Source organism: Engystomops pustulosus, chromosome 1 (genome assembly GCF_040894005.1).
Source record: "Engystomops pustulosus chromosome 1, aEngPut4.maternal, whole genome shotgun sequence".
NCBI classification, from domain to species: Eukaryota; Metazoa; Chordata; class Amphibia; order Anura; family Leptodactylidae; genus Engystomops; species Engystomops pustulosus.
The window spans coordinates 92,861,053-92,888,154 of record NC_092411.1 but is presented as its reverse complement, the minus strand read 5'-3'; the positions used below and the strand labels follow the sequence as shown (position 1 = coordinate 92,888,154).

Sequence of the window (27,102 nt, the reverse complement as noted above, 5' to 3'; positions counted from 1 at the left end):
TATCTCAAACAATAAATTTTCAGTCCTCTAAATAAGCCCTCATTATAGGAAGGGGTAAATGGAAAGTGACCTATAGATTACAAATTTTAAAAATATACTGTATATACTGGCGTATAAGACTACTTTTTAACCCCTTAAAATAATGGCTACAGTGGGGGGTCGTCTTATACGCCGGATATACGGGGGCCGCACTGTGTGAGGTGTTTTCTTTCCCCGTCAGCGCGCAGAGAGCCGCTTTCTGGGACCGCCGCGCATGCGTGGCAGTCCGCCTCTCACAGTCATTAGAGGAGGCTTAGTACGCGCTGACGGGGCGGCGCGCTGTATGCTAATGCAGCCGCCCTGTCACAGCGGTCGGCGTCACAGAGCTGGGGGTCACAGGCGGCACTTACAGAAGCATGTCGGATCTTCATTAATATCGCAGCTTACAGTTATGATCACCAGGCACTTGCTCTCTTGTTTGTTTTGCAAAGTTTTAAGCAGACTTTTTTTCATTTGGGAGAGGGGTAGTCTTATACAGTGAGTATATACCAAATTCTATATTTTTAGGGCAGAAGTTGGGGGTCGTCTTATACGCCGGCATATACGGTATATATTTTTGTATTTATACTAATATTACATGTTGTACCTTTTTCAGGACAAAGTTGTTTATACGTTTTCCTTGCACTTTATTTTCTACGGTGGATGCATTTGAAATGAAAAAGCATCAGTTGGGTAATATGAATTATTAGTAACCTGTCATTCTTATCGGTCTCATAATTGGCTATATTACATCATTATTAAGATGTTAATATAGATTACATTGTGTCTTTCATTTTTTAACACTTTCATTCTAAATGTACTTCTTTTCTCTAATTTTTAGTTTCTAAAATCCAAGCCAAATATAAAGGGTGTTTAGGAAAAAGAGATTATTTGAAAAAGAAGAAAACAGGTACAGTGACCCATGGATTCTGCTCTTATTTCCTTGACTATATTATTATGCTCGTTTGTGGTTCTGTAGCCTGGAGATAAGGGCAAGGATATGAATGGACTTCATTAATCATAGTGAAAAATCATATTTTTATATTATGCACAAGAGTTGATTCAAGTTAAAAGTTACTGCAACATATACATTGTCTCCTTATAGGGAACCTGTCAGCAGAAATTGACCTTAACACCTTACAGATCATGTTTTGTTTATGGCCCAGCATGATGGCATCATCTAGAAAATCTTCTTTGAAGTGAGATGTGAATTGTTTATATAAAGTCAAGAAGGCTCAGCACTGAAGTCAAGTCCTCCTCACCATAGAATGTCGACTTCACTGGAATATATGGTCCTGTGTCCAAGGACATCAATAACTGTCTCTCCTGAAGTCTAGTGTATGAATCCAATCACAACAGAGAGGCCTTTTTCTGTCACCTTATACAGCCAATTCACATATGACTCATTTTCCGCAACACTGGGCCATAAAAGAGACATGGAAGGTGTTGATATGATTCAAAACATACTGGTTGTAGTTTATTGGGGCAATTTCTGCTGACACTTTACAAAGAATATGTCATAAGTTTTGACCATCTAAAACTCAATTTGTTAGTAGGTAGATCTATGTATTTATACCTTTGTGTGTATTGTTAGTAGCAGCAGCAGCACTTAGAGTACTCAGGTGCACTTGTGCGTGAGATCTCTTAATGAACAGATCATATACCCCTCCCCCCTGAATAACTGCTGTAGTATTCAAACAGAATCCTGCCCAGGGCCCACCAGTAAAAATAATTCTTGGGGCACACCATTATACAGTTACATGCAAATATTATCTGACATATATTCACAAATTACTAACATGCAACTGACACAAAAGTCTATTAGTAGTTTAATGCTTCTTAGGACTTGATTCGGGTTGGTAATGTGCTCGGAGCCCTGTCAATAACCTGCTGATTGGCTCATGCCTTAAACTTAGACTTTTAGATGTTGTGGGGCCCCATAGTATCATTAAGAAGGTAGATCCCAAGAGGTAGGATACTATTTGGTTAGAAACTGTATCTAGAGGCCACAATCATATGGCAATACACATGGGGCTCTACCCAGTCAACCTAGTTATTTGGTTGCCATTTATTTCCATGTTGGTAACTTACTTTTTGGGGACTTGTATTGTATACTGTTATCTCACATTGTAGGTATTTCTATACTTTGGATTTGTTTGCATGATATTATAAGTATGTTCAGGAAGCCTAGATATTTGTCAGAATTTGGTTTGCATCACTACCAGTTTGTCCATCTCTGTATCTTCTGTACTTTGCTGTACTTTTAATTACTTTTATGATCTGTGGAGTTTTTTGGTGGATGCAATAGTTTTTTATTTTTATCTATACAAATTTTGACTTTTGTCACATCTCGGCGGTTCTTTTTATTCCATTCTTATTTGTATGGAATATTTTTCAAATGTGCTAGCGCAAAGTTTTGTAATTACATCAATGATCCAATGTATAGGGAAGTATAGTGAGTATACTATACCATGCATAATTTAGGCAGAGGCAAGGGACTCACCAGAAGACACACCAGTGGTGGGCCTGCTCAGAGCATAGGTGTGTTTAATGGAGAGATCTAACACACCAGTGCATTTACCATTAGGGGTATGTCCCTGCAAAGTGTTTGCGGTCATCTCTGCCCACCTATACCGGGACAGCTTAAAGTGGACCCTGATCTTTTAAGTTTTCTGCCATAAGCCATAAGATTTATTGAAATACAGTGGCCCATTCACACTAAATTAGTATGAAAGAACAAATGAGTAGTAATCAATGATGGATTAAGTGTCCCATGGGCCCTGGGCTGTTCACAACAACAGTAGGGCCCCCCCCACCATCCAAACCAACATGTGCCCGGATGTTAGGACTTAAGTACCACTCTTAATCTTTAATCTTGTACCTTGTTTTCCAGCTTCTCATTATATTGCATTAAATATAAAATTGTGCCATTTGGGAAGTACCACAGATAACAAGTGTAAGCAGCTGTGAAAATGTTAACACATGTGCTTACACTCTAGCCAAACCGACTCATGGTAACATGTAAAAATGCATCGCAAAGGCACCGTGTCACTGCATCCTCACTGAGAAGAAAAAGAACCTGCTTCACCTACCAAAACAAAATGTGACATTGTCTAGCAGCTCCTTCAGTCAGCCTGAGAGGATCCATGCTGCAGGGTGACTTATAGGCAGGCACAAAGCATGTGACATGAAGTGATGTGATTTGAGGAGGAGGTCCTCCTCGTGGCAGTAATGGTCCAGAGGCTGAATATTTTGCAATTTATCTAGCATATAGAGTAAACCTCTATTATCCTCACACCATCTATCCCGACTACCATCCAGACCAGATCTCCTAGACCAGTGGTTCACAACCTTCCTAATGATGCAACCCTTTTATATAGTCCCTCATGTTGTGGCGACCCCCAAACACAAAATTATTTTTGTTTCTACTTCATAACTGTCATTTTGCTACTGTTATGAATAATTGTAGTCACAGTGATCCCATAGTAGCCAGCAGTCACAGGGATGCCCCCCAGAGTAGCCATCAGTCACATACAGGGTCGAATTAAGACTGCCATGGGCCCTGGGCTGTAGGAATATTATAGCCCCTACTAGTCTGGAATTCACTTCATAGATATGGCACTAGAATCAAACTGCTTGGGGAATGGAGGATGTGTCCCTTCTTTCAATCTGAAGTTTCGGTACCTTTGGAGGATTTTCAAAAGTCCTCAAATGGCTCTTGTGTACATGTGTATTGAGAGCAGGAACAGATATATGAGGATTTCATGGGTAAAGGTCCTTCTCAGAACGATTGGGCCCTGGGTTACCGCCCAAACTGCCTATATTATAATCCTCTAATGGTAGTAATTGCTGGGTTACTGTATATATTATTGTTCACTATTTGAAACCTAAAACTGTTGTAGCAGTCTATACCATAAACAAAATAAGTCCAAATAAATCCATGGGTACTGTAGGTTTTTCCTTAGACTCTTTTTTGTGTTCATGTCTAATATCAGAATCACTTCATCCATCCATTTCTGTTGTCTCTTATAGCTATCCAACTGCAGTCATGCTGGAGAGGAGTTATGGCTCGCAGAGCTGCCAAGAAGAGGGCATGGGCTGCACAAACCATACGGAAGTAAGATTTAAAAGTTAAAAAGAATAGGAACTTATAATAACACAGGGCCAGTTGCAGTTTAAGGGCAACCATTAATATATTTAACATTTGTATTTAATTAGAAGGAAACCAAAAACTGCATGAACCTAAAAACAAATTAATTGAAAAGTTCATGGTTTCTGTGGATAGAGAAAATAGGGGAGATTTATCATAAGTCTCTTAGAGCAGAGCTGTTTCAGTTGCCCATGAAAACCAATCAGAGCTCAGCTCTCGTTTTCCCACAGCTGAACTCTGATTGGTTTCCATGGGCGGATACAACAGTTTTACCTCAGAAATTTGATGATAAATCTCCCACATTCAATATACTTAGAAAGTCAAGAGAAAAGTGAAAGGGGGTTTACAATGGTCAGGTTATAAAGATTTTTCCAAATTTTGCGTCTGAAATTCAGAAAAGGTGTAAATCCTTTGTTGAGGTTAAGAACAAATTGCAGCAAAAGGGAATTAAATATGCAATTATGTTTCCAATAAGGTTAAAGATATTTTGGTAAGATAATACCATTTTTTGAACCAGCGGAAGTTGAAGAGGACCTGTCACCCCCCCCAAAGACCCCCACCAAATATGTCCCCCATAATCCTTCCCTAGTCCCTTTCTAGCAATGAGGGGGCCGGCCGACACACCCCCGCCACGCCCCTGTCAGCGAGGACCTGCAAGAATATCCGGCAGCAGCGCATATATATTGCACAATAGCTGCCGGCTCTCTGTGATGCGGCCGCGCCGTGCTTATTCACAGCACCGGCCTATTGCCGCCATCAACTGAAATTTATTGGAAAATTTTAATTCTTGTAAATGAATAAGACCCCAACATAGAGTCAACAATACAAGCATTTGTTCTGGGACCCACAGGAGAGACGGTAAGAGAGAAGGAGGAGCATGGAAAAGAGAGCGGGGAGCCCTATCAGGTGACAAGGTTCCATTTAATCCAGAATGACAGGGCACTATATAGATTTATAACCAGGAAGGAGTTAGTAGAGGTATTGGCAAAAGCCACAAATGGAAGGCTCTCGGGTTGGATGGAGTCCCCTTTGAATTCTACAGCTTTATGAACAGGAAATGTTAGAATATTTGATTGCTGTATGGAATGAAACCCTAGAAGTAGGAAGACTTCCACCTACAATGCGGGAAGCCCTTAAAACACTAATATTATAGACTACGAAAGATCCTTGTGAGGTTGATTAATACAGATAGTAACCGTTTGGCAAAAATGCTCTCTGAGCGACTTACATTTTTTTTTTTTATCTTTGGTACATACTGATCAAACTGGCTTTATGCCTAATGGTTCAGCAATGGATAATCTCTGTAGATTATTTTTGTATTTACAGTTGACTCCATCCAATCCCAAAAAACTATTTTCATGCTGGACGCCAAATTCATGCTTCGACACTTTAGAGTGGGAGTTTATTTGGCAGACTTTGGTGACTATGGGAGCATTTTGTTGGATGGGTTAAATTGTTAAACCAAGACCCAATAGCTAGAATTTTAGTTAATGTGGAAATACCCCACTCTTTTAAATTGGCACCTGGCTCTAGGCAAGGCTGTCCATTGTCCCCAATGTTGTTTGCTTTATGACCCCTGAGGAAGCCGCGATTTGCGGCGATACGCGTGGGGCATCCTCCGGGCTCCCTGAGATCACCTACACATATTTGGTAACTATTTTCCTTTAACTGCAATGATTGCACTTACTCCTTTGGAGTGACACCCACTCCGTTGAGTACCCTACACCGCCAGGGCTTTCATTTCTTTTTTCCCCTGGTGGCGACACATGTATTTGACCATTATCTCGGTCGTCTTGTGTTTAGACCTTTACATTGCATAGGTCATGTGACAATCCATTCCTTGCTGCAGCTAGAGTGTTGTTTGGGACATCTTACCTTTTAGGTGAATTCTGGGGGGCCCCATTGCAGGTTGTTTGACACTATCGTATGTCAGCACCTGCTATGTTCTTTCACGAAGACAGTCTATCTGTACTCTCGTGTTTTAAATGTTTTTATTTCTTGTCCAATTGAGTTTCCTGTTTTTGTATTGTAATTAACTAATAAATATTGAAACTATTAATTTTTGGCTGCTTGACATGTGTTGCTTGTGCCTTTTTCATATGTTATTTGCATATGTGTAGCCGTACATATTCCCTATTATAATTGATTTAGGGTTGGATTCTGCTGTTTTCCAGCATGCTTTATGTATGGAGTCACTAATTAATAAAATAAGGATGGACCCAGAGATAATTGGATTTAAATATTATGGTAAAGATGTAAAAAATGACTTTATGCAGATTAAATAGTTTTTTATATGGGTAGCCATAATTGTATTAGAAAAACATTTCATGTGTTTGAAGGATTTATTGGTAAAGTCTGCCTGTTTGCCCGTAGATAATTTAGGTTTGGTTTCCCGGGGAGGTTCCTACTATACCAGTAGGTATACAGTTATCAGTACAGGTAACAGAATAGATACTAAATTATATCATTTTGATCAAAGGCAATATAAGACAAAAGATCCAGGTCTGGAAAAAGCTTCCATTGAATATGATGGGGAGAATAGCTCTGCTAAAAATTGTATTTTTGCCTAAAATTTTATATTTTTTGGAGGCAGGTCCTATTGATACTAATAAAAAAGTAATTAAAATTATAGAATGCCTATTTTGGGAATTATTGTGAAGGGGGAAAAATTCTGTTTACCTGATTAGCATTTTTATTTTTTTGAACGGCAAATAAAGCACATTGTACATTGGACATCTACAACAATTGGCAATAGTGTTAGGAAAGGTTTGGAGAAATTACTGTATATACAAGTTCTAACATTTTGGTAATATTGTAAACTGGAGTGCCATGGACAAATTTAACAAAGTGGCCAACTTTGTACATGATAGGGCAAGTGTGGGAGGAAGTTAAAAACTTATGAAAAATATAGTTGATGCTTTGTATTTATACTTATTTTGTAATTCATATACAGGCAGTCCCCTATTTAAGGACACCCGACTTACAGACAACCCATAGTTACAGACAGACCCATCTGACCACTGGTGAAGCTCTCTGAATGCTTTACTATAGTCCCAGGCTGTAATGCTCAGTTGTAAGGTGTCTGTAATGAAGTTTTATTGATAATCCTTGGTCCCATTACAGCAAAAAATGTTTAAACTCCAAATGTCACAGTTTCGACTTGCATACAAATTCAACTTAAGAACAAACCTCCGGACCCTATCTTGTACAAAACCCGGGGACTGCCTGTAGTTGTATTTTGTGGATTCAACACTTCTGAAAAGAAGCAAAAAAAAGAAGAAACTGTCTAGTTGATAGTTAGTTGTCCCCTATAGGGAAAGTTTGTTGCCCAAAAAGGGGTGGGGACTGGGGTAAGTAAGGTAAGGTTCGTTCAAGGGAGGCATTTTTAATATTTACCTTTAACACAAGCATTCCTACAAGTATGAATTAATGTAATGATTTAATGTACATTTATCAATTTGATTACCTTCTTTGCATAAGCACACATTTCCTGAATTTAACTTGTAACACTTGACTTGCATTTAAATTGGATTTTATTGCAAGAACTATGGGACTAAGTATTATGTGATCATGGTGGGTGTGTCTTGTATAACCCGTTTGTGGTGAGCAATATTTAATCCTACATGTGCCAAACAGTGTACAGACTATGACTGAGAATCCTGAGTGATTTGCAACTTGTCAGATCTTTTTTTGCTATGGTACCTTGACATTTCTAACCGTTATGGAACAAATAAGTGATTTTAAGTGTTTTAGACTCTACCCATTGTTGAGGCTACCCATTTTCTTATTCTGTGCAATGAGAGTTGGTAGTGTCCAGGACATGTGAGTGAACTAACTTCCTTTTTCCAATTTTGTTCTTACTGTCAACAGCTATGAGCAACATTAATTTTCTAAAAACTTTTTCCATTTTTAGATTCATCATTGGCTTCATAGATCGTAATAAAAATCCCAATAATGAAAACATAAACTTCCTTCACATGATGCATTATAACTACCTCATGAAACTCAAGGACCACTTGCCTAAACATGTCCGTGACAAGACTTGGCTGCAGCCACCTACAGCTATGACAAAGGTAAGAACATTTTCTTTAAAGAAAAACTGAAAAACACGAGGCACAAAAAGATATAGTCAGTGATCTGGAAACGGCAGCAAAATATAAAGTAGTTGACATTGAATAGGGAGAATCCTTTGACATTTTGAAACACATTCCTACATGTAATAATAATGTGTATTTTTGTATATTGGCTCTGAAGTTGAAACATATAACATTTTATTCTTTGTTCCAGACCTCAGAATTGTTGCATAAAATATGCATCAGAAACTTGGTGAGAAAATACTGCAGGTCAATAACTCCTCAAAAAATAGAACAGGTAACCAGATCCATCTCTGTTTTTTTGTAGTTTTACAGTTACACTTTATGGTTAAAAAAACACCTTTTAGCGATGGTTATTACTTCCATACACAGCTTAATGCTTTACTCCTCATGGACATACAACTCATATTTAGGTGTCATTTTTGATTACTATTTTTATAGATTTACTATATATTTATATTGACATTCATAGTTTCTGGAAGCTCTGTGCCATCTTCTCTGTAAAGTATGGCAGAGGATGCCCTGTTAACTATGATTTTGTACTTATTTTGCATTCTATCTAGCACTAAATACTACCCTATTTCACTCCTGGCTGTCTTAACTGTGTTCCACCACACCTTAGGTTCTGCTGATTTTGTTCTGGGCTACAGACGGTTAAGCTAGTTGTGATATACAGATGCTTTCTAATTCACATTCCTCCCCTGCTGGGTTTGCTTAGCTCCCGGGGAGGAGGGGGCAGTCCAATCATGCTTGGACCAGGACTCTGACATCCTATAGGAAGATAAAGAGATCTATTGCCCTCTACCTAGTGCTTTCTGTCTTTTATGTTATTTGCTAACGTTTTCTGTATTGTTTTACTTTGATTTTTGTAATCTTTACTCACCTCCTTACCGTCTGTGTGACTCTTTTCCTGTTCTTTGTTTTCACCTAGTGCAGGAAGACACCCAGTTGTCACCCAGTTGTCACCTACCATCTAGGGTAGGATTGGAATGTAGGTAGGGATGCCTGGGTGGGGGGTGGGGGGGCTACTGTCCCATTGTTGTATGTCCAATACAACAGGCAGCGTTACACGAATACAATTGAATACAGGATGGAATCTATTCTTTGCTAGTTCTTATAGTGCTGGGGAAGACACAATTCGAATCCCATATATTAATCCTGTTGTTGTTTTATACAAAAATAATGAAAAACATTTTCATTAAAAATCTCTTTCCTTTGATTCACCTTCTATTCATGCAGATGAGGCAGAAAGTTGTAGCAAGTGAGCTCTTCCGAGGGAAGAAAGAAGGCTATGAGCAAAGCATTAACCAGCCCTTTGAAGAATCTCGGCTAAGTGAGTAGGAGTATGAGTTTATACATTGTGGGGGAGATACATGAAACTGTCTAAAATAAAAACTCTTTACCTTACACAGGGCAGGTTTAAATATTTTGTTATGTTTTTTTGTTATTTAATTGTGAAAGTGGTAATCACCCCCAAAATAGGGTTCAACAAGCTCCAACAATAGTGTTACGGTGGTAGCATGGTAATATACAATCACCGGCCACTTTATTAGGTACATCTGTCCAACTGCTCGTTAACACTTAATTTCTAATCAGCCAATCACATGGCGGCAACTCAGTGCATTTAGGCATGTAGACATGGTCAAGACAATCTCCTGCAGTTCAAACTGAGCATCAGTATGGGGAAGAAAGGTGATTTGAGTGCCTTTGAACGTGGCATGGTTGTTGGTGCCAGAAGGGCTGGTCTGAGTATTTTAGAAACTGCTGATCTACTGGGATCTTCACGCACAACCATCTCTAGGGTTTACAGAGAATGGTCCGAAAAAGAAAAAACATCCAGTGAGCGGCAGTTCTGTGGGCGGAAATACCTTGTTGATGCGAGAGGTCAGAGGAGAATGGACAGACTGGTTCGAGCTGATAGAAAGGCAACAGTGACTCAAATCGCCACCCGTTACAACCAAGGTAGGCAGAAGAGCATTTCTGAACGCATAGTACGTCGAACTTTGAGGCAGATGGACCACAATGTACCCAACATCTGATGGCTACTTTCAGCAGGATAATGCGCCATGTCATAAAGCTGGAATCATCTCAGACTGGTTTCTTGAACATGACAATGAGTTCACTGTACTCAAATGGCCTCCACAGTCACCAGATCTCAATCCAATAGAGCATCTTTGGGATGTGGTGGAATGGGAGATTCGCATCATGGATATGCAGCCGACAAATCTGCGGCAACTGTGTGATGCCATCATGTCAATATGGACCAAAATCTCTGAGGAATGCTTCCAGCACCTTGTTGAATCTATGCCACGAAGAATTGAGGCAGTTCTGAAGGCAAAAGGGGGTCCAACCCGCTACTAGCATGGTGTACCTAATAAAGTGGCCGGTGAGTGTAGGTCAGTACAGAAAAGTGGTGGCTGAGAATAATTATGCACATGTGTGACATATAGTTAACACGTTTAGTGAACATGCAGCAAAGCTAGCAGATACCAGCATGAAAATGATATGGGTAAATTAAAAATCATTATTTATTTTTTTTCAGCATGGGTAACAAAAAGTTTATAAAATACTTAACCCCTTAATGACCAGATAATTTTTCATTTTTGAGCTTTAATTTTTCACTCTCCACCTTCAAAAAATAAAACTTTTTTATTTTTCCATGTAGAGAGCTGTGTGAGGGCTTGTTTTCTGCGTAACAAATTGCTCTTAATAGTGAGGTTTTTAATTTTTAGTAGTTTTCCGGCTTTCATTGTGCGCCCCAAATCATGTGTCTACTCTTTTGGTCGGTACAATCACAGGGATACCAAATTTATTTATATTTAATGTTTTCATGCATTTACAAAAATTAAAACCCCCTGTACATTTTGCTGTCTTCTTGTGCTAATGTCTTTTTATACTTCAGTGTACGGAGCTGTGGGTGGTGTAGTTTTTTTGTGATGTTTGATGAAGTTTTCAATGCTACCATTAAGAGGCCTGTATGGTTTTTTGATCACTTTTTAAAGCATTCTTTTGGCAAAAAAGTGGCATTTTCGATTTCGACCATTATTTTCCATTTTGGAGAAAATGGAGGAAAAAATGTTATTATAATTTAATAGATCTAGGGAAAGCGGGTACTCCCTAGGGTACTTTAATTCTTGATTGTCTGATTGATCCTATCATATACTGCCATACAGTACGGCAGTATATGCGAATTTTACACATCATCTACTACAATATGCAAATCACACATTGTAATACATAGGTTAAAATCGGACAGACCCAAACGCTGCCCTCCGATGACAGGGGGCGGTGATCTGATCCAATATCGCTGCACCCACAGGTCTACTAGGATTTAAATTCCAGGACTGACCGCGGTCGTTTGCAGCGATATGCTCCTACTGTATTTAGAAGGCTCAGGGGCTGAGCCCTCTCAATGCTGCGGGAGTCGCCGTGTAACATACTATTACGTCACACGTTGGTAAGGGGTTAAAGGAAATCTAATACAGAATGAAGGATTGTAAACCAAGCCCACTAAAGCCCACTGTACCCCCTCTGGCAGATCTGCTCCTCTTTTATCTTCTTATGCCCTGTTTTTTATATAATAAAAGGCTTTTAAAATGATGCAAATGAGCCTGAGCTCCATAAATGTTAATGGAGTACTTAGGTGCATTTGTATAATTTTTCAAGCCTTTTTTCTGAAAAACAAGGGGCCTGGTTTACAATTCTTCATCCTGGTGGTAGATGTCCTTTAAACGACTGAAATGTTTTGTCAGACTAGCCTTATTCCTAGTCAGATCATCAAGACCATGATTTATTAATAGCCTTTTATAAATCCAAAAGTAGACCTGCATTCCCTTAAATAAATGGTAAGTTTGAGACCACTTTATATTTTTAATAAAGCATACAGCTTGGAAGTCTATGCCAGTAGGCTCTTATCCACTAGCTATTAGGTCTGGTCTCTGTGTAAGTGTTCTCATGCTGTTGTATACCTGCGATCCTGGGTCTCCTGCACACATTTTTCCTATATTCGCATTAAATGGCTTTATTAGCCTTTTTTAGGACTGTGTGTCAACAGTAATTCCCCCTTGTCTCCGCAAAGTGAACCCACGCATATTCCTTTTGTCCTCCATTTTTGTGGACCACATCAAAAACAGGAGGTTGTTACTTAACAACCCACTGCAAACACGAACAAGGCATGGACGACGCACTATGTATCCGCCATATTTTTCATAGACATGTTTGTGATTGCAGAACCGCAAACATGGCCAAGAATAGGACTTGCTCTGAGTTTTTTTTTCTCTGGGGCACTAGGCTAAAGAATATGTACGAGTCATAGAAATACATGGAGCCGAGAAAGCCACAAAAAACCTCAGCCGTATCAAGGATACAATGATTGTGTGCATGAGGTCTTGGTCTGGCCGCCGGGAGTTTTATTTCACCCTGACCACAGATTATCCACTAAACAGGGCTCTTCCTGTTCCAATGGTTGCATGTTTTGGTACATCTTGACCTATCCAGCTTCCACCTGTAGTCCAATAGGTATGGTATGGTGACCATGACGCAGTCAGGGGTTAAGGGTGAAAAACGACTTACATAACGTCTTGGCACGTAGCAACACATTTAGGTGACCCTGTAGGTCCAGGTCCAGACTTACTGTAAGGCTCTATGTGGCTGTAAAACATGGTACTAGATATTGGGGTAATTTATATCATAGTTCAAGAGTCAGACAATATTACCGTATTTCTTCACATTATACATGTTAATACTATTAGGAACATCACACCATGAAATCCAATGTAGTACTTATATTTATTTCCTAGCTGACCAGGATATCAGTCCAAAGGTCCATCAGCTCATGTTATATGACAAGATGAAGGTAAGGACAATACATATAAATTAGAATATTTTCAGCTACATGATAATGAGGTAAGCAGTCATTCCTGAATATTTCTCTTATCCCTTAGTACGGTATTGCAGTAACGAAGTATGACAGAAATGGATTTAAAGCTCGTCCTCGGAGTCTTGTGTTGACGCAGACAACACTATATATTGTTGAGCAAGTCAAGATAAAGCAGAAGATTGAATACACTAACTTGAAAGGTAAAAGAAATGTTTTTAATACATATATGATAGCTGTACACGTAGCAAGTGCTCTCAATAGGGAGAAGATAATAATGGTCACGGTCAGACACCTAAGAATAAACTATTTAAATGCAACAATTTTCTTGCATGTTTTCCCACTTCCTTCTGCCATAAAGAAGAGTTAGGAAACCGCCATAAACATGAGATGGCACCACCGAGATCATCAGGTTCAATCAACAATCATCCAATTAGCAAAAAATGCAGTTTTATCTACAGGCAATCCTGTAGTGTCCTTAGAACATTGGTATAAAGAATATGCTGATAATTGAAGTTAAACGGAATATAAACTCTAAAGATCAATTATTAAACTAACCATAATTTATCTTTATAGAAATATCTGTCAGTAACTTGAGTGATGGATTCTTTGTCATCCATGTATCCCCAGAGGACAATAAGCAGAAGGTAGGAAATTATTCTAACCTCTGTTGTTCTCTGCAATCTGTATCTGTCACCAAATGAAATTCGTAACCGATATTATCTTCACTCCAGGGTGATGTCGTATTACAATGTGACCATATCATCGAGGCACTTACCAAGCTAAGCATGCTGGCTTCCAAACAAGATGCCGTCAATATATGCAAAGGATGGTAATATATGTAGATTGCTGTATTCATCAACAGATGACTTACAAGAAGCCTACCGCAGTTAAAAAAGTCATCAATGTATGCTTCAGTGATAGCTGAATTCTGGGGCTTGTTGCCGATTACATGCATTTCTGGCTGAGCTCCGTCCTGGTCCAAGGCGTCTCCATACTACCCACTTGTCTAAAGTAAGGAGCAGGGTGGAAAAGACACTTTATTGTGCAACTGTCAGTTGCCAAATATGGCGGGACAAAATAAAATTGGCTGAAATGGGGGAGACTTTTCAAGCACTTGTTTTAATAAAAATGGCAGAGTAGTAAAAAAAAAAAAAAAAGTTTAGATGCCCAAAACCAAAATTTTGATCAATATTCATTACTATTTTACAACTATTCCAAACTTATTTTCACAAAATGGTCTTTTAAAGACGAATATAAAAAAGTTTAAATAATTATATGTCCTGTAAGTTAAGTTTTCTCGAGTAGGGACAAAGGTAAAATTGTAAATGTAACACTAGAATAAACTACTTAAAATAATGCATTTTTATGTTTTACTTCCCAGCATTAAATTTAACTTTCAAAACAAGAATGCAGTTATAGATTTCACAACAGCAGCAGAGGCCCAGGTGTACAAGGCCAAGAATGGGCACCTCACTGTGGTAAGTTACTCCTCCTGTTCAGGTTTTACAAGACTTCATTATTACCGTATATACTCAGTATATAGCCAGCCTCCCCCCAGTAGTTTACAGCGAGCCCAGCATTAAAAAAAAAAAAAACAAAAACAAAAAAAAACTTATATACTCACCCTCCGGTGGCCCCGATGCGTAGCGCTGCTCCCCGTCTTCTTTCTTCTGCAGGACGCCACCATCGATTTTCTCCCAGGCAGCGCCTAGTATGACGCGCCACTGCTGGCGTCATACTAGGCGCTGCCTGGGAGAAAAACAATGGCGGCGCCCAGCAGAACAAAGAAGATGGGCGCGGAAGCCTGAAGAGGACCCGCGCGGACATCGGTGGAGCAGCGCTGCACGTCGGGGCCACCGGAGGGCGAGTATATATATATATATATATATTATTATTTTTTAAATATTTTTTAAGTATGCATGCTATGTATTGACTTGTGTATAAGCTGAGGGGACATTTTTCAGCACATTTTTTGTGCTGAAAAACTTGGGTTATACACGAGTATATACGGTATATGCAGAGGTTTGTAGAGTTGGAAATTACACATGTCCATGTGACATAAGGTTTTCTTTTTTTTAACCAAATATTGCAGGAGTTTCAGTTATTACCCCCAAACACTGAATCTCTCTGACCCTGTTGCTAAGGTGTTTGGTGTACGCCTCCCGAAAGTGCTGTGAGCACTGTGCCGAAAGTGCTGTGCTCACAGCACTTTCGGGAGGCGTCTGCTTGAGTTAGGGTCTCTGTCCATGCACCAGGATACGAGAGTTGTTTAAAAGAACATTCAAAGGATGGACTGTGATTATGCTTATGCAAGTTTACAAATAAGTTTACAAATATGTTAACATACTCACGCTACCTTGTGGTCTGAAAATGCAAGCTCTTTGAACTTTATCATAGTGATTATATGGTCAATTTATCAAAAAATTTGAATGTTTTACGAGAAATTATGAAGTAAAAGGAAGATTTTATCCAGAAAACTTGTGTTTTGCTCTTGGACACTATTCACATGATAAGTTTGGGGACTGAAGGAGAGCTCCCAGTCCTAGACCACATCACAGATTAATATTAGCTCCACCGTTTACGTATTTGTTGTGTGATTTGACTTCCAGGCAACCCCTTTAAGTATGCTACAGGTGCTATAAATTTCTTTGTTAAAAAAAATAAAGAAAATCACATCCCACATACATTCTGTGTTTTAAAGCTATTTGCACCTTACTTGACAAGGCATAGGTGGCATGGAGATGGACAGAAGTGTCTAAACATGCACCAGACCTTATATCAAATGTCTAAGAGTAATAAAGATGTAGTAAGAACACTGGTCTCTATCAATTTGTGTCAGAAGGCCATTATCTGGTCTAGATTTATGGCACATTCTATGGGCCATGCCACCACCTTCAGGACCTCAGGAAACAAGATGGATACTTTCTCTACGGTGGCCACTATAGGGACATTGATAATTCTACAAAGTAGTTTAGTGAATTGGCCATCAGTGTAACTCTGCAAACATTATTGCCTAAGTGGATATCCTCAATATCTCAGAAAAAAAACTGAATAGATAAAGCCAATATATATTTATAACAAATATATATTTTATACACAGCAGGTTTATAATGATTACACTTTGTCCAGGGGTATAAATACTATTAAAAAAACCCCACTACTTCCCCTTCTTTCTAGCTCCGGCCCTCTGCTCCATCAGCCTTAGTGGATCTCCTATAACCTCTTAAAATAAAAAGTCACTTACAGGTCTACATTTTTGTGATATTTTCTCTTTCCATTGCAGACATCTCCAAGATTAAAGTCCTAATGAAGCCCAGCAAAGTCTGTGGATGAAATCTACTACTGATATTACCAGGGGTGTGCAAAGAGCAGTTAAATATCAGAGACATTACACTAACATAGATGGTGCGGTTTTATCACTACGTGCATCTCATGCAGTCTGTATTGAAGATATATTGGCTTCTCAAGCTACAAGTTGTCCATTTTACTGAACCATTGAGAACTTCTGCACATTAGCTTCTCTTTGTGCTACTTTAGCAGGAAGACATCAATGCTATGGAACAGTGAATTGGTGCTTGGAAGATTTTAGAGAATAAGAGACAAAATGAACACAATGATGTCTGACTACATGGATCATGGAGGAAAGAAATAAGAATTGACTTATGTAATTAAATTTAATTCAGCAGTAAGCAAAATCTGTAATGTCAAGTAGTCTATGTTATGAGTGGCCACAACATGGTTATTCTGGGAAGTGCAGCTTTGGGTTTTTCTAGTCTATTGTTTAACCAAATTGGAATGGAGGTAAAAAAGTGAAGGTATTTGTATTAGTTTAACAGACCATTAATGTACCATATGCAGTTACACAGCTTGTTATATAGTTTTGAGCTTATATACAGTACAACATCTACCCACATCATGGAGGAGAACCAAAGCTGATTTTATACATACAAGAGTTTTGTGATCATTTATGACGTGTCCATCCTAACATTTGTATATAAAAACAAAAATTCAAAAGTGTCCATATTTGTGTTTATTGGGGATTAGGGACAATATAAATTATTTTATACATGTGAGAGACTAAGGCTAAATAAAACAAAGGAAAAATATATAGAATATAAATCCTGACATAAAAACACTTAAAGGTGCGTGGCTTGTCTGGGTGGTACAAATTATTCCCTGTTTGGATGCCGCCTTAAAATGTTTGCAGATGAATGAATATAGAAATCTTAGTTGACATCTGTGACTGGTTATATTGTGGTAGGTGAATGCAAACTAATGGATACAAGTGACCTCCAACATATCCAATGGAATAACACTGCATTGAGTGCAAGTACAGGATGTGTTTCTTGGTCTACATACACAATATCAAGCAATGCACAAAGGCGATATATTTAGTCCATCTCATCAGAAATTCACCTTCATTTCCAACATATGAAACATCCTATATCAACGTCATTTATACAACCAGCACTTGCTTTAGGACAGAGGAAATCCATACACACAATAAAAAAAAGACTCATTCATTTAAGGTCCCTGTCCCTTCAAAGAGATATAAATAAGTCACAGAAAGTGTAACAGATGTGGCTGGACCCAAAATCACAGGTATGTGTCATTTACAACTACCTCAACTGTTTAAATGGGCTTTTTCCATGTAAAGTGGGACGAGCCAGAGCAGACAGGACCGCTTTGTGGACGGAGAAAACAGGCAAAGTGAGAGAGTCCAGTCCTACTGGTGAAGATGAGCTCTGTCATCTGGTCGCTTGATGTGAATCCGCCTTACTCTTTCAATGCGATCCCGCTCATCATCATCATCAAGGTGAATGGAGCGGCCGGCTGCACCGCCTGTGGCCTCCAGCAGAGCATTGTCTGGTCCCCTTCCATCTTGTGCCTCATACAATAAGATGTTAAGAGTCTCTTCATAGATTCGGGCCTCTGGAAATTCAACCTACATGACCAAATACAATTAACACTGTCAGCCCTGAATGTCTCATGTGGTCGTTATGCTATTTTTCTACATTCAGATAGTGACCCAGTGATCTATCACCTTAAGAGAAAATTACATTTTTATCTTTAACCCCCTATGTTTTAATAGATTTTTGAAAAACAAAAAGATTTCTTTATATTGCAATATTCTGACCCCAATAATTTTTTTTTATATTTCTGTGTACAGAGCTGTGTAATTTCTTTGCAGGATGAGCTGAAGTTTTCAATACATCATTTTACATGGTTCCCTTATAAGGAATGGCTGGACCATTAGACAAGCTGTTAGTCCTCGTGTCACCCCTCATCCTCATAGACTGTTAGAGCCCTCATTCCTATTGTTCCATATGACTGTTTGATGGCGCCATATAAAGATTATTATTATGCACATTAACTTGTTGGTGTATCGAATTAGGGAAATGTCTGCAGATGTACCCATCTTCTTTCTGTACCATGCGGTGTAAAGGCGTGGTGTTGATTGGTGCTCGACAGCACATAAAGAAGAAAATGCATGCATCAGCAAACATGACCTTACCCTTGGCGCAATGGGAAACTAATCTGTCTAAAGAACAATTTTCCTTAAAATAAAAGAAACAGGAAAGATACATCTGGAAAGCTCATAAGGTGCCCTACACAAAGCTGGCTTTATTTGTAGGCAAGTTGGGGGTGGTGGACTCTCATCCTGACTATATCCACATGTATGTTGTTGTTGGAGGTGCACAAATCCACCAACCTTAGTCTGCTTCTTTTCTGTAGCATACACAATGGACGTACAGCAAACCTCTGCAATTTTGCGGCCCTGACCGTAAAATGACCAGCAACAGATTTCATCACCAATCACATCTTTGATGAACAAAACTCTTCCGTTAAACCTCAAAGACAATTTGTCAAACAGCTCAATGTTCTTGAGCATGTTGTCATCGGAGTTGCTGCAAGAAATAAAATGAGTAGAATTACCAATACTGTAAAGGGTGTGAGGGGCCAAAAGACCAAAACGTGTCTCGCAAGCTTTAACTATGCCAGGTAAGTGTCCTCAGCGAGTTGGAAATAGGAATATTCATTTAAACAGCTGCAACTTGGGGAGCCAAAAAAAAGTTTTAGAGTACGTGCCCACCAGAGGATTCTCTGGTACTCTGGCGACCCTGTGCTCTTTTGTACAGCCAATTGTATGTATGGCCAGGACAAGGCCACAAAGAAGATGTAAAAAATAAACAGCATTAGGCTACATTCACACGATGTGTGCCTGCCGTTCCGTAGTATGGCGGGCACAAGTCGGCGCCGGGGAGAGGCTGCTCACCCCCGCCCTCTCCATAGTGATATATGGCGCACGGCGTCGTATTCCAAGGAAAGATAGGACATGTCCTATATTTTTCTCCCCGCTACGGAAGGTTGCCGCCCCGTACTGCTCCGTGCGCCCATTGTTGTCTATAGGAGCCGTATATACGTCCCCCATACATCCGTGTGAATATAGCCTAATAGTGAAATGCCCCCCTCCCCATCAAAACAAAACAACAACTTTGTATCAATCTATGCAGCTCATCCTAGACATAACACTGCCATTTTAATGAGACAGATTTGCTGTGAATGAACATTGGCCTAAAGCATTTAAACAGCGAGTTAAGTCACAGCTGCCCCAAAAATTTATATAAAATGGAAGAAGTGGAACTGATAATTAATATACATTTATAAATGAATCGATTTCTTTGTGACCTTCCAACACATGCTTCCAGAGAAGAGTTGTAAACGCAAGCAAAAGGGTGTAGGCCCCATTGTTACAATACTACTACTGAAATTGATAAATATATAAAATAGATGCTGTGGTCATTGTACATAAATCGCATCTAAGGGGTTGAGTGCCTAGGATTACAGCTAGGTATTAGCCGCCTGCTGATGGTGTTGACTAAGGAGCTGAGCCAACACCATCACCAAGCCCTGCCCTAACATGTGCCTCAAGTAATCAGAACAGGTTATTATAAACCGGATTCTAACTGATTTCCCAGTAATTATGGGAATTTATATTTTTGCAGGAAAAATATACTAAAGGTCAGATAAACGTTGCAGTATATTTATGCAAGAAAATATAGGACAAAGTGTAGACAAGTTTAATGCTGAGATATGGCATACCAGGGCAAGAGGGCGCTATAAAGAAACATGGACAAGTAAGTCCCTTTACAAACCTGTACCCGGTTAAACCATGCACAATACCCTTGGGGACCCTACCTGGTATAGGAATACTTGTTGTTGCTTCTGTTGTAAAGTAACTTGACTGCAGGCTGTGAAGTGAAAAAACACATCTTTAATATAATTCATTCAGCAGTTTACAAAAAAAAAAAAATTATGGTGTTACATCACAGAAATGACAAAGGCTGTGGGCTACTTATGTCATTTCTGTGATAATAAGATGTAGATAACATATAATATGCATAACCAGAGAATAGTATACATGTATAGTCCAGCTGACACTCTATGCCCACCATGTCAGTGAAACAATAATTCAGCAGCGATGTCCATGAGCATTTCTGACCTTATTAGACGTTGCTATCAACTTCTGCTCCTCTTTTGACGATGTGATAACTGGGACTTTGCAAAAAGGTTCATACACATCTTTATTCTGTTGAATGAAAGATCTCAAGTTTAAAGAGGAATATATGTAACACCGTATGTAACATGGAAAAAGTGATCTTCTATAAACTTATCTTACCCCAGGCATGTATACAGTATTTTACAGAAGTTACGGTAGTTCCATTATCCCCCCCACCTCTATGCAAAAATGGTTGAGGCATGATATGATGAACTTGGAGAATTCAAAGTGATGACTTACCAAAGTCATCACTGATATTTACCAAAACTCTATTCATCCTATGGACGTGCTAGCATAATCAGTTTGATCCATGCAGGATTTTAGAAGGATTACACCTCATCACTTTTACCTGAAGAGATGCTTGACATTCATCCGCCAGCCCCTGCACCAAATAGTACTTTGCTTCTGCCAAGAGTTCTTCAATTTCTCTCCGTGTTTCTGGAAGTGGGACAGCTCCATCCCTCAGGTAATTTAATATGGTCCCAAAGTGCTTCCCACATCGATCTATAAGAATCCATCCTACACAGAATACAGCAATACAATATTTAAATTAGTAGACGTAGACCAGTACATTATAATCCTATTAAAGTCTCCTTGGTATTGATTCCACTCTATACATTAGTTAGTACATTACTTTAAGGGAACCCGTCAACACAATTGATCAACCTAAACTAACTGCTATGTTATGTAGGGCAATGCCCACGCATCGCACATACTTTTCTTCATGCCAAAAACTTTGCTTTAGACCCACAAGTCGCTGGAGCCAGTAGGGACTTAGCTGAAGGAAGGAGGAGTAGCGCCTCTCAATTATTTGTTTTCAAACATTGGGGCACATTTACGAAGGGCCATGCACCCATTTTCTGTCAGACTTTGCAAGTTCTTTCAAGTGCAAACTGCTTGCACAGGTATTTAAGAAGTGTCTGCATCCCATTTGTGTCGCACGTGACCCTTCTGTGGCGCAGCTGCACTAGTCTTCATGCAACACAAATTAAGGGGCGTTATGGTGCTCAATCAGAACATGCAAAGTACAACAGAATTGTAGTGCATACACTATGTCACAGGTGTACCAGAAAAGTGGTGCACTCTGTCTGGGAAGTGCAGAAGGCGCCAGATTCATGAAGAACGAAGCACCAGAAATCCTGAATCTGGCACCCAGCACACTACACATTTAGTGCAGTTTAAGCTGTTTTTAGTAAATGTGCCCCACTAGGCTTTAAAAGCTACATCTGAAAACCTGAATGTGTGTATAAACCCCGAGATGCTCTATCGCCCCCAAAGCATTTTAGCCTTGTTTTCATATTTCTATGGAAGGAAATAAAAAAAAAAAAGGAGATGCAATAAAAAAGGAAGAAGATGCATGTTTGGGCATAGTCCTACATTACATGGCACTTGGCTGGGTGATTGTGGATTGTGTTTAGGAGGGAGGAGGGTGCAGAGAAAAGTCATTTACTCAATACAAGACTACAAAGAGAAAAAATAATTGGCAGAAAAATGGATCTTAAAATGGATCTGTTATCTCTAGACTACGCTTGTACAAGTGTCCTGGAGAATCTTCTCTTATAGGTCTGTGTTGCAATGGCCCTCTGTTACTCCCTTTATAGTCATCACATACACCTACATCTTCCTATCCTGGCAGGAGGGCTGGCGTTAGATAAACTCTATAATACATATGTGTGATCCTAGGCAGACTCTTACACATTGCACCATGTAACTTTGTTTCAACATGAATAAAATATGAAGACCTTGTTCACTCTTACCCTCGCTATCTGTAAGCACCTCCATTCTGCCGCTGAACATTGCTTTCAGCATGGTGTCCTGCTTGGTGAGGGTCTGCATGGTGGTGTAGTACAAGGCCCCCCCTACATTCAGTTTCACATATTTGGAGCTGGTGCTGGCACACTTAAAAGAGGTGGTCCGGGTTGTGGCTGCGGGCACCACTGAGCTCACCACGCTCTCTCCCGACATTTCTTCCTGGAATAGAAACAAGAGCGGTAAGTGTGGAATCAGATACCTTCTACTCCTTGTACGCCTCCCCTCTTGGTAAATAATAAAGGTAGACCATCAATGAATAGTCCATTACTGGTGGAGAAGGGCTCTAGATAGTCCACCACAGTAGGCAACATGCGTGTATTTAGACGTCAATATATCAATAGAAATGTATGTAAAATCTTTGGCTTGCTGACCTTGCTTCATAAAATCTCTGTTATTGGGCCCTTTCATGTACTATGAGAGGACGGCCTACCCTGATATGGGACACGTTATATCTGCATGCATCCGAGCTTAGAGGATATACAATGACTGATCTATTCACAGATGGAAAATACAGATCTTTTTGTGGATCCGCAAAAACAGATGAGATACGGCCTAAAGCTCAGAAACTGCCAGCATAATGGCCACAAGAGACGTAGTTTCCTGCCACAGGAAAAAAATGTTTGTGTGCAGGTAGCCTTATATTTAGGGTGATTTTATTGCTGGCAGTATCTATGATGAGATAACTGACAGACCCACAAACCTATAACACTTCTTTTCCCGTGATATCTAAATCTAAAGCCAGTGTAGAGAGCATACATTGTCTGGGCAGTACCCTGTATGATGATGAGGCCCGGGTGCTCCCACCACTTATTATACTACTGCCCTATATATCCATATACCCCTGTATACACAACATGAATAAAGAGAAGGCAGTGCCCGCCATGATTATGGGAAGTGTATGTGTCTCTTGTACTGCACACAGCCTGCCTGTCCGGGCGCTCCCACTACAGTCAGAGAAGGCAGTATCCGGGCAGTACCCTGTACAATGAGCTGTGTCCCTCCCGCCACACTATATACTACTGTACCCCAGTATATACAGTCAGAATAGAGAACAGGCAGTGTCCTGAAGACAGTATATGCGGCTCACGTACTGGTACCTAGTGCTCCCACCATATATTATATACTGCACTATATATCACTATCCCCTATACACACAGCCAGTGTCCTGTGTGGTGATGGGATGTGTATGCTGCTCATGTACTGGCACCGGGTGATCCCACCATATATTATATACAGCCCTATATATGACTATCCCCTATATACACAGCCAGTGTCCTGTATGGTCAAGGGATGTGTATATAGCTCATGTACTGGTACCGGGTGATCCCACCATATATTATATACTGCCCTATATATGACTAGCCCCTATACACACAGCCAGTGTCCTGTGTGGTGATGGGATGTGTATGCGGCTCATGTACTGGTACCGGGTGATCCCACCATATATTATATATTGCCCTATATATCACTACCCCCTGTACACACAGCCATTGTCCTGTGTGGTGAAAGACAGTATATGCGGCTCATGTACTGGCACCGGGTGATCCCACCATATATTATATCCTGCCCTATATATCACTATCCCTTATACACACAGCCAGCATCCTGTATGGTAATGGGATGTGCATGCGGCTCATGTACTGGCACCGGGTGATCCCACCATATATTATATACTGCCCTATATATGACTAGCCCCTATACACACAGCCAGTGTCCTGTGTGGTGATGGGATGTGTATGCGGCTCATGTACTGGTACCGGGTGATCCCACCATATATTATATATTGCCCTATATATCACTACCCCCTGTACACACAGCCATTGTCCTGTGTGGTGAAAGACAGTATATGCGGCTCATGTACTGGCACCGGGTGATCCCACCATATATTATATCCTGCCCTATATATCACTATCCCTTATACACACAGCCAGCATCCTGTATGGTAATGGGATGTGCATGCGGCTCATGTACTGGCACCGGGTGATCCCACCATATATTATATACTGCCCTATATATGACTATCCCCTATATACACAGCCAGTGTCCTGTGTGGTGATGGGATGTGTATGGGGCTCATGTACTGGTGCCGGGTGATCCCACCATATATTATATACTGCCCTATATATGACTATCCCCTATACACACAGCCAGTGTCCTGTATGGTGATGGGATGTGCATGCGGCTCATGTACTGGTACCGGGTGATCCCACCATATATTATATCCTGCCCTATATATCACAACCCCCTGTACACACAGCCATTGTCCTGTGTGGTGAAAGACAGTATATGCGGCTCATGTACTGGCACCGGGTGATCCCACCATATATTATATACTTCCCTATATATGACTATCCCCTATATACACAGCCAGTGTCCTGTGTGGTGATGGGATGTGTATGCGGCTCATGTACTGGTGCCGGGTGATCCCACCATATATTATATCCTGCCCTATATATCACAACCCCCTGTACACACAGCCAGCGTCCTGTATGGTGAAAGACAGTATATGCGGCTCATGTACTGGCACCGGGTGATCCCACCATATATTATATACTGCACTATATATCACTATCGCCTATACACGCAGCCAGTGTCCTGTGTGGTGATGGGATGTGTATGGGGCTCATGTACTGGTACCGGGTGATCCCACCATATATTATATACTGCACTATATATCACTATCGCCTATACACGCAGCTAGCGTCCTGTGTGGTGATGGGATGTGTATGCGGCTCATGTACTGGTACCGGGTGATCCCACCATATATTATATACTGCACTATATATCACTACCCCCTATACACACAGCCAGCGTCCTGTATGGTCATGAGATGTGTATGCGGCTCATGTACTGCCATAGGGCCGCTCCCACCCCACTTTACAATGAATAATGGACAGAGCCTATACTCACCATCAAACCCGATAAACTTCCCTCAGGCCAGAAAACGGGAACCACCCAGCCCCAGCAGACACTTCCGCCCCTCACTGACGCATTTCCTTGACTGCGCCTCATAGTTAGAGCTACGCACGGCTGCCATGTTCTCTCAGAAAACCAATACCCCGCCCCTCCCCCTTTCCAGGTACCATAGAAAGCCACAAAATACGAGGTGCCGTCTAGAGAGTCACCTGGGAATAACCAGAAGTCTCCTCAGTGACATGGAGACAGGCATCAAACTTCAATAACTGAGAAGACTATGACCCGGCTGCCCACATCAAAGATGGCGCCATGATCTCAGCACAAAGTACTTGCCAGGCTTGTGCGCACTTCCGCACTCACTAAGTGCACAAGCAATAACACTCCGCTGGAAAGGACTGCTCCCCGACTGCAGCCGGGAGCGGCTCTGCTTTTGGGAGCTGAGGAGCTGGTTTGTCCATAAAGGTCAGACCCCCATCCCTGACATGTACCTGTGTGCTATAGTATTCTCACGTGTACAATGCAAAAGAGTAGTCTCTGTACTGTATTTATACATAGGGCTGTGGGTACATAGGCTTCTACCTCTGCATCACACTATAGTATATATATATATATATATATATATATATATATATATATATATATATATATATTCCATAGGCATGCACTGTTCATGTGATAGGCAGGCAATTGGAATGGTCATAGATGTTGATGGAGAACAGCCCTGTAAGGTCAGGTACTTGCCGCTTGTGCTTGGTTTATCTCTTTATTTTCCAAAATTTGCATCACTTAACAGATTGTAAAAAAATCTGGCGATCACGGTATGTGAGATTTACTAGACTATTCCTAGATTATCATCAGAAGAGTCTGGCAAACGTGACTGTCACAAATGTGTCAACACCCAGCTTTTGTCATGTGATAATTCAGCCACTTGGACCTATTGAAGTGAACTGGATCCCATGTGCCTGACATAAAATGAAGGGAGCACAGTGATAACCCAGGGCCACTCCCCTATCATCTATGGTAGTGTAAAGTGCCAGACCTGATTCATCTGATATTGATGACCTGTTGAAAGAATAGGAAATCCTTATTAAAAAATCAACAAATATACATTTCAATACAATTTCAAATGCAAAAAAAGTAGACAATTTGGAGTGTGGTTTGACTTTGCTGGTAGCCCACACTATTCTGGGGGCTGGCTAACTTGCCGTATACTACCGGAGGCTGGCTGACTGGCCGTATACTACCGGGGGGCTGGCTGACTGGCCGTATACTACCGGGGGGCTGGCTGACTGGCCGTATACTACCGGGGGGCTGGCTGACTGGCCGTGTACTACCGGGGGGCTGGCTGACTGGCCGTGTACTACCGGGGGGCTGGCTGACTGGCCGTGTACTACCGGGGGGGCTGGCTGACTGGCCGTATACTACCGGGGGGGCTGGCTGACTGGCCGTATACTACCGGGGGGGCTGGCTGACTGGCCGTGTACTACCGGGGGGCTGGCTGACTGGCCGTGTACTACCGGGGGGCTGGCTGACTGGCCGTGTACTACCGGGGGGCTGGCTGACTGGCCGTGTACTACCGGGGGGCTGGCTGACTGGCCGTGTACTACCGGGGGGCTGGCTGACTGGCCGTGTACTACCGGGGGGCTGGCTGACTGGCCGTGTACTACCGGGG

The 27,102-nt window shown here is 40.8% G+C and overlaps 3 protein-coding genes across 3 annotated transcripts in view; 2 read left to right on the top strand and 1 right to left on the bottom strand.

Moving 5' to 3' along the window:
• Positions 1 to 17,158, top strand: part of MYO1H (myosin IH) — a 91,722-nt gene extending 74,564 nt beyond the window's left edge. The window contains exons 21-32 of the mRNA XM_072147433.1: positions 635 to 711; positions 860 to 928; positions 4,051 to 4,135; positions 8,082 to 8,241; positions 8,456 to 8,539; positions 9,502 to 9,595; positions 13,062 to 13,117; positions 13,206 to 13,341; positions 13,715 to 13,785; positions 13,873 to 13,970; positions 14,523 to 14,619; positions 16,425 to 17,158. Coding sequence (XP_072003534.1) covers positions 635 to 711; positions 860 to 928; positions 4,051 to 4,135; positions 8,082 to 8,241; positions 8,456 to 8,539; positions 9,502 to 9,595; positions 13,062 to 13,117; positions 13,206 to 13,341; positions 13,715 to 13,785; positions 13,873 to 13,970; positions 14,523 to 14,619; positions 16,425 to 16,448 — 1,051 coding nt within the window. The 3' untranslated portion in view covers positions 16,449 to 17,158. The remainder of the gene's footprint in view (positions 1 to 634; positions 712 to 859; positions 929 to 4,050; positions 4,136 to 8,081; positions 8,242 to 8,455; positions 8,540 to 9,501; positions 9,596 to 13,061; positions 13,118 to 13,205; positions 13,342 to 13,714; positions 13,786 to 13,872; positions 13,971 to 14,522; positions 14,620 to 16,424) is intronic.
• KCTD10 (potassium channel tetramerization domain containing 10) lies at positions 17,153 to 25,566 on the bottom strand. The gene is given in 8 exon segments (XM_072147447.1): positions 17,153 to 18,086; positions 18,855 to 19,050; positions 20,342 to 20,394; positions 20,646 to 20,732; positions 21,052 to 21,221; positions 22,460 to 22,673; positions 25,425 to 25,457; positions 25,459 to 25,566. Coding segments are annotated over 8 exon segments (1,065 nt in total). The 5' UTR covers positions 25,552 to 25,566; the 3' UTR covers positions 17,153 to 17,867.
• Positions 25,567 to 25,642: 76 nt separating this feature from the next.
• UBE3B (ubiquitin protein ligase E3B) overlaps positions 25,643 to 27,102 on the top strand; it is a 35,689-nt gene continuing 34,229 nt past the window's right edge. The window contains exon 1 of the mRNA XM_072147423.1: positions 25,643 to 25,892. The gene's annotated coding sequence lies outside the window, so the exon portion shown is untranslated. The remainder of the gene's footprint in view (positions 25,893 to 27,102) is intronic.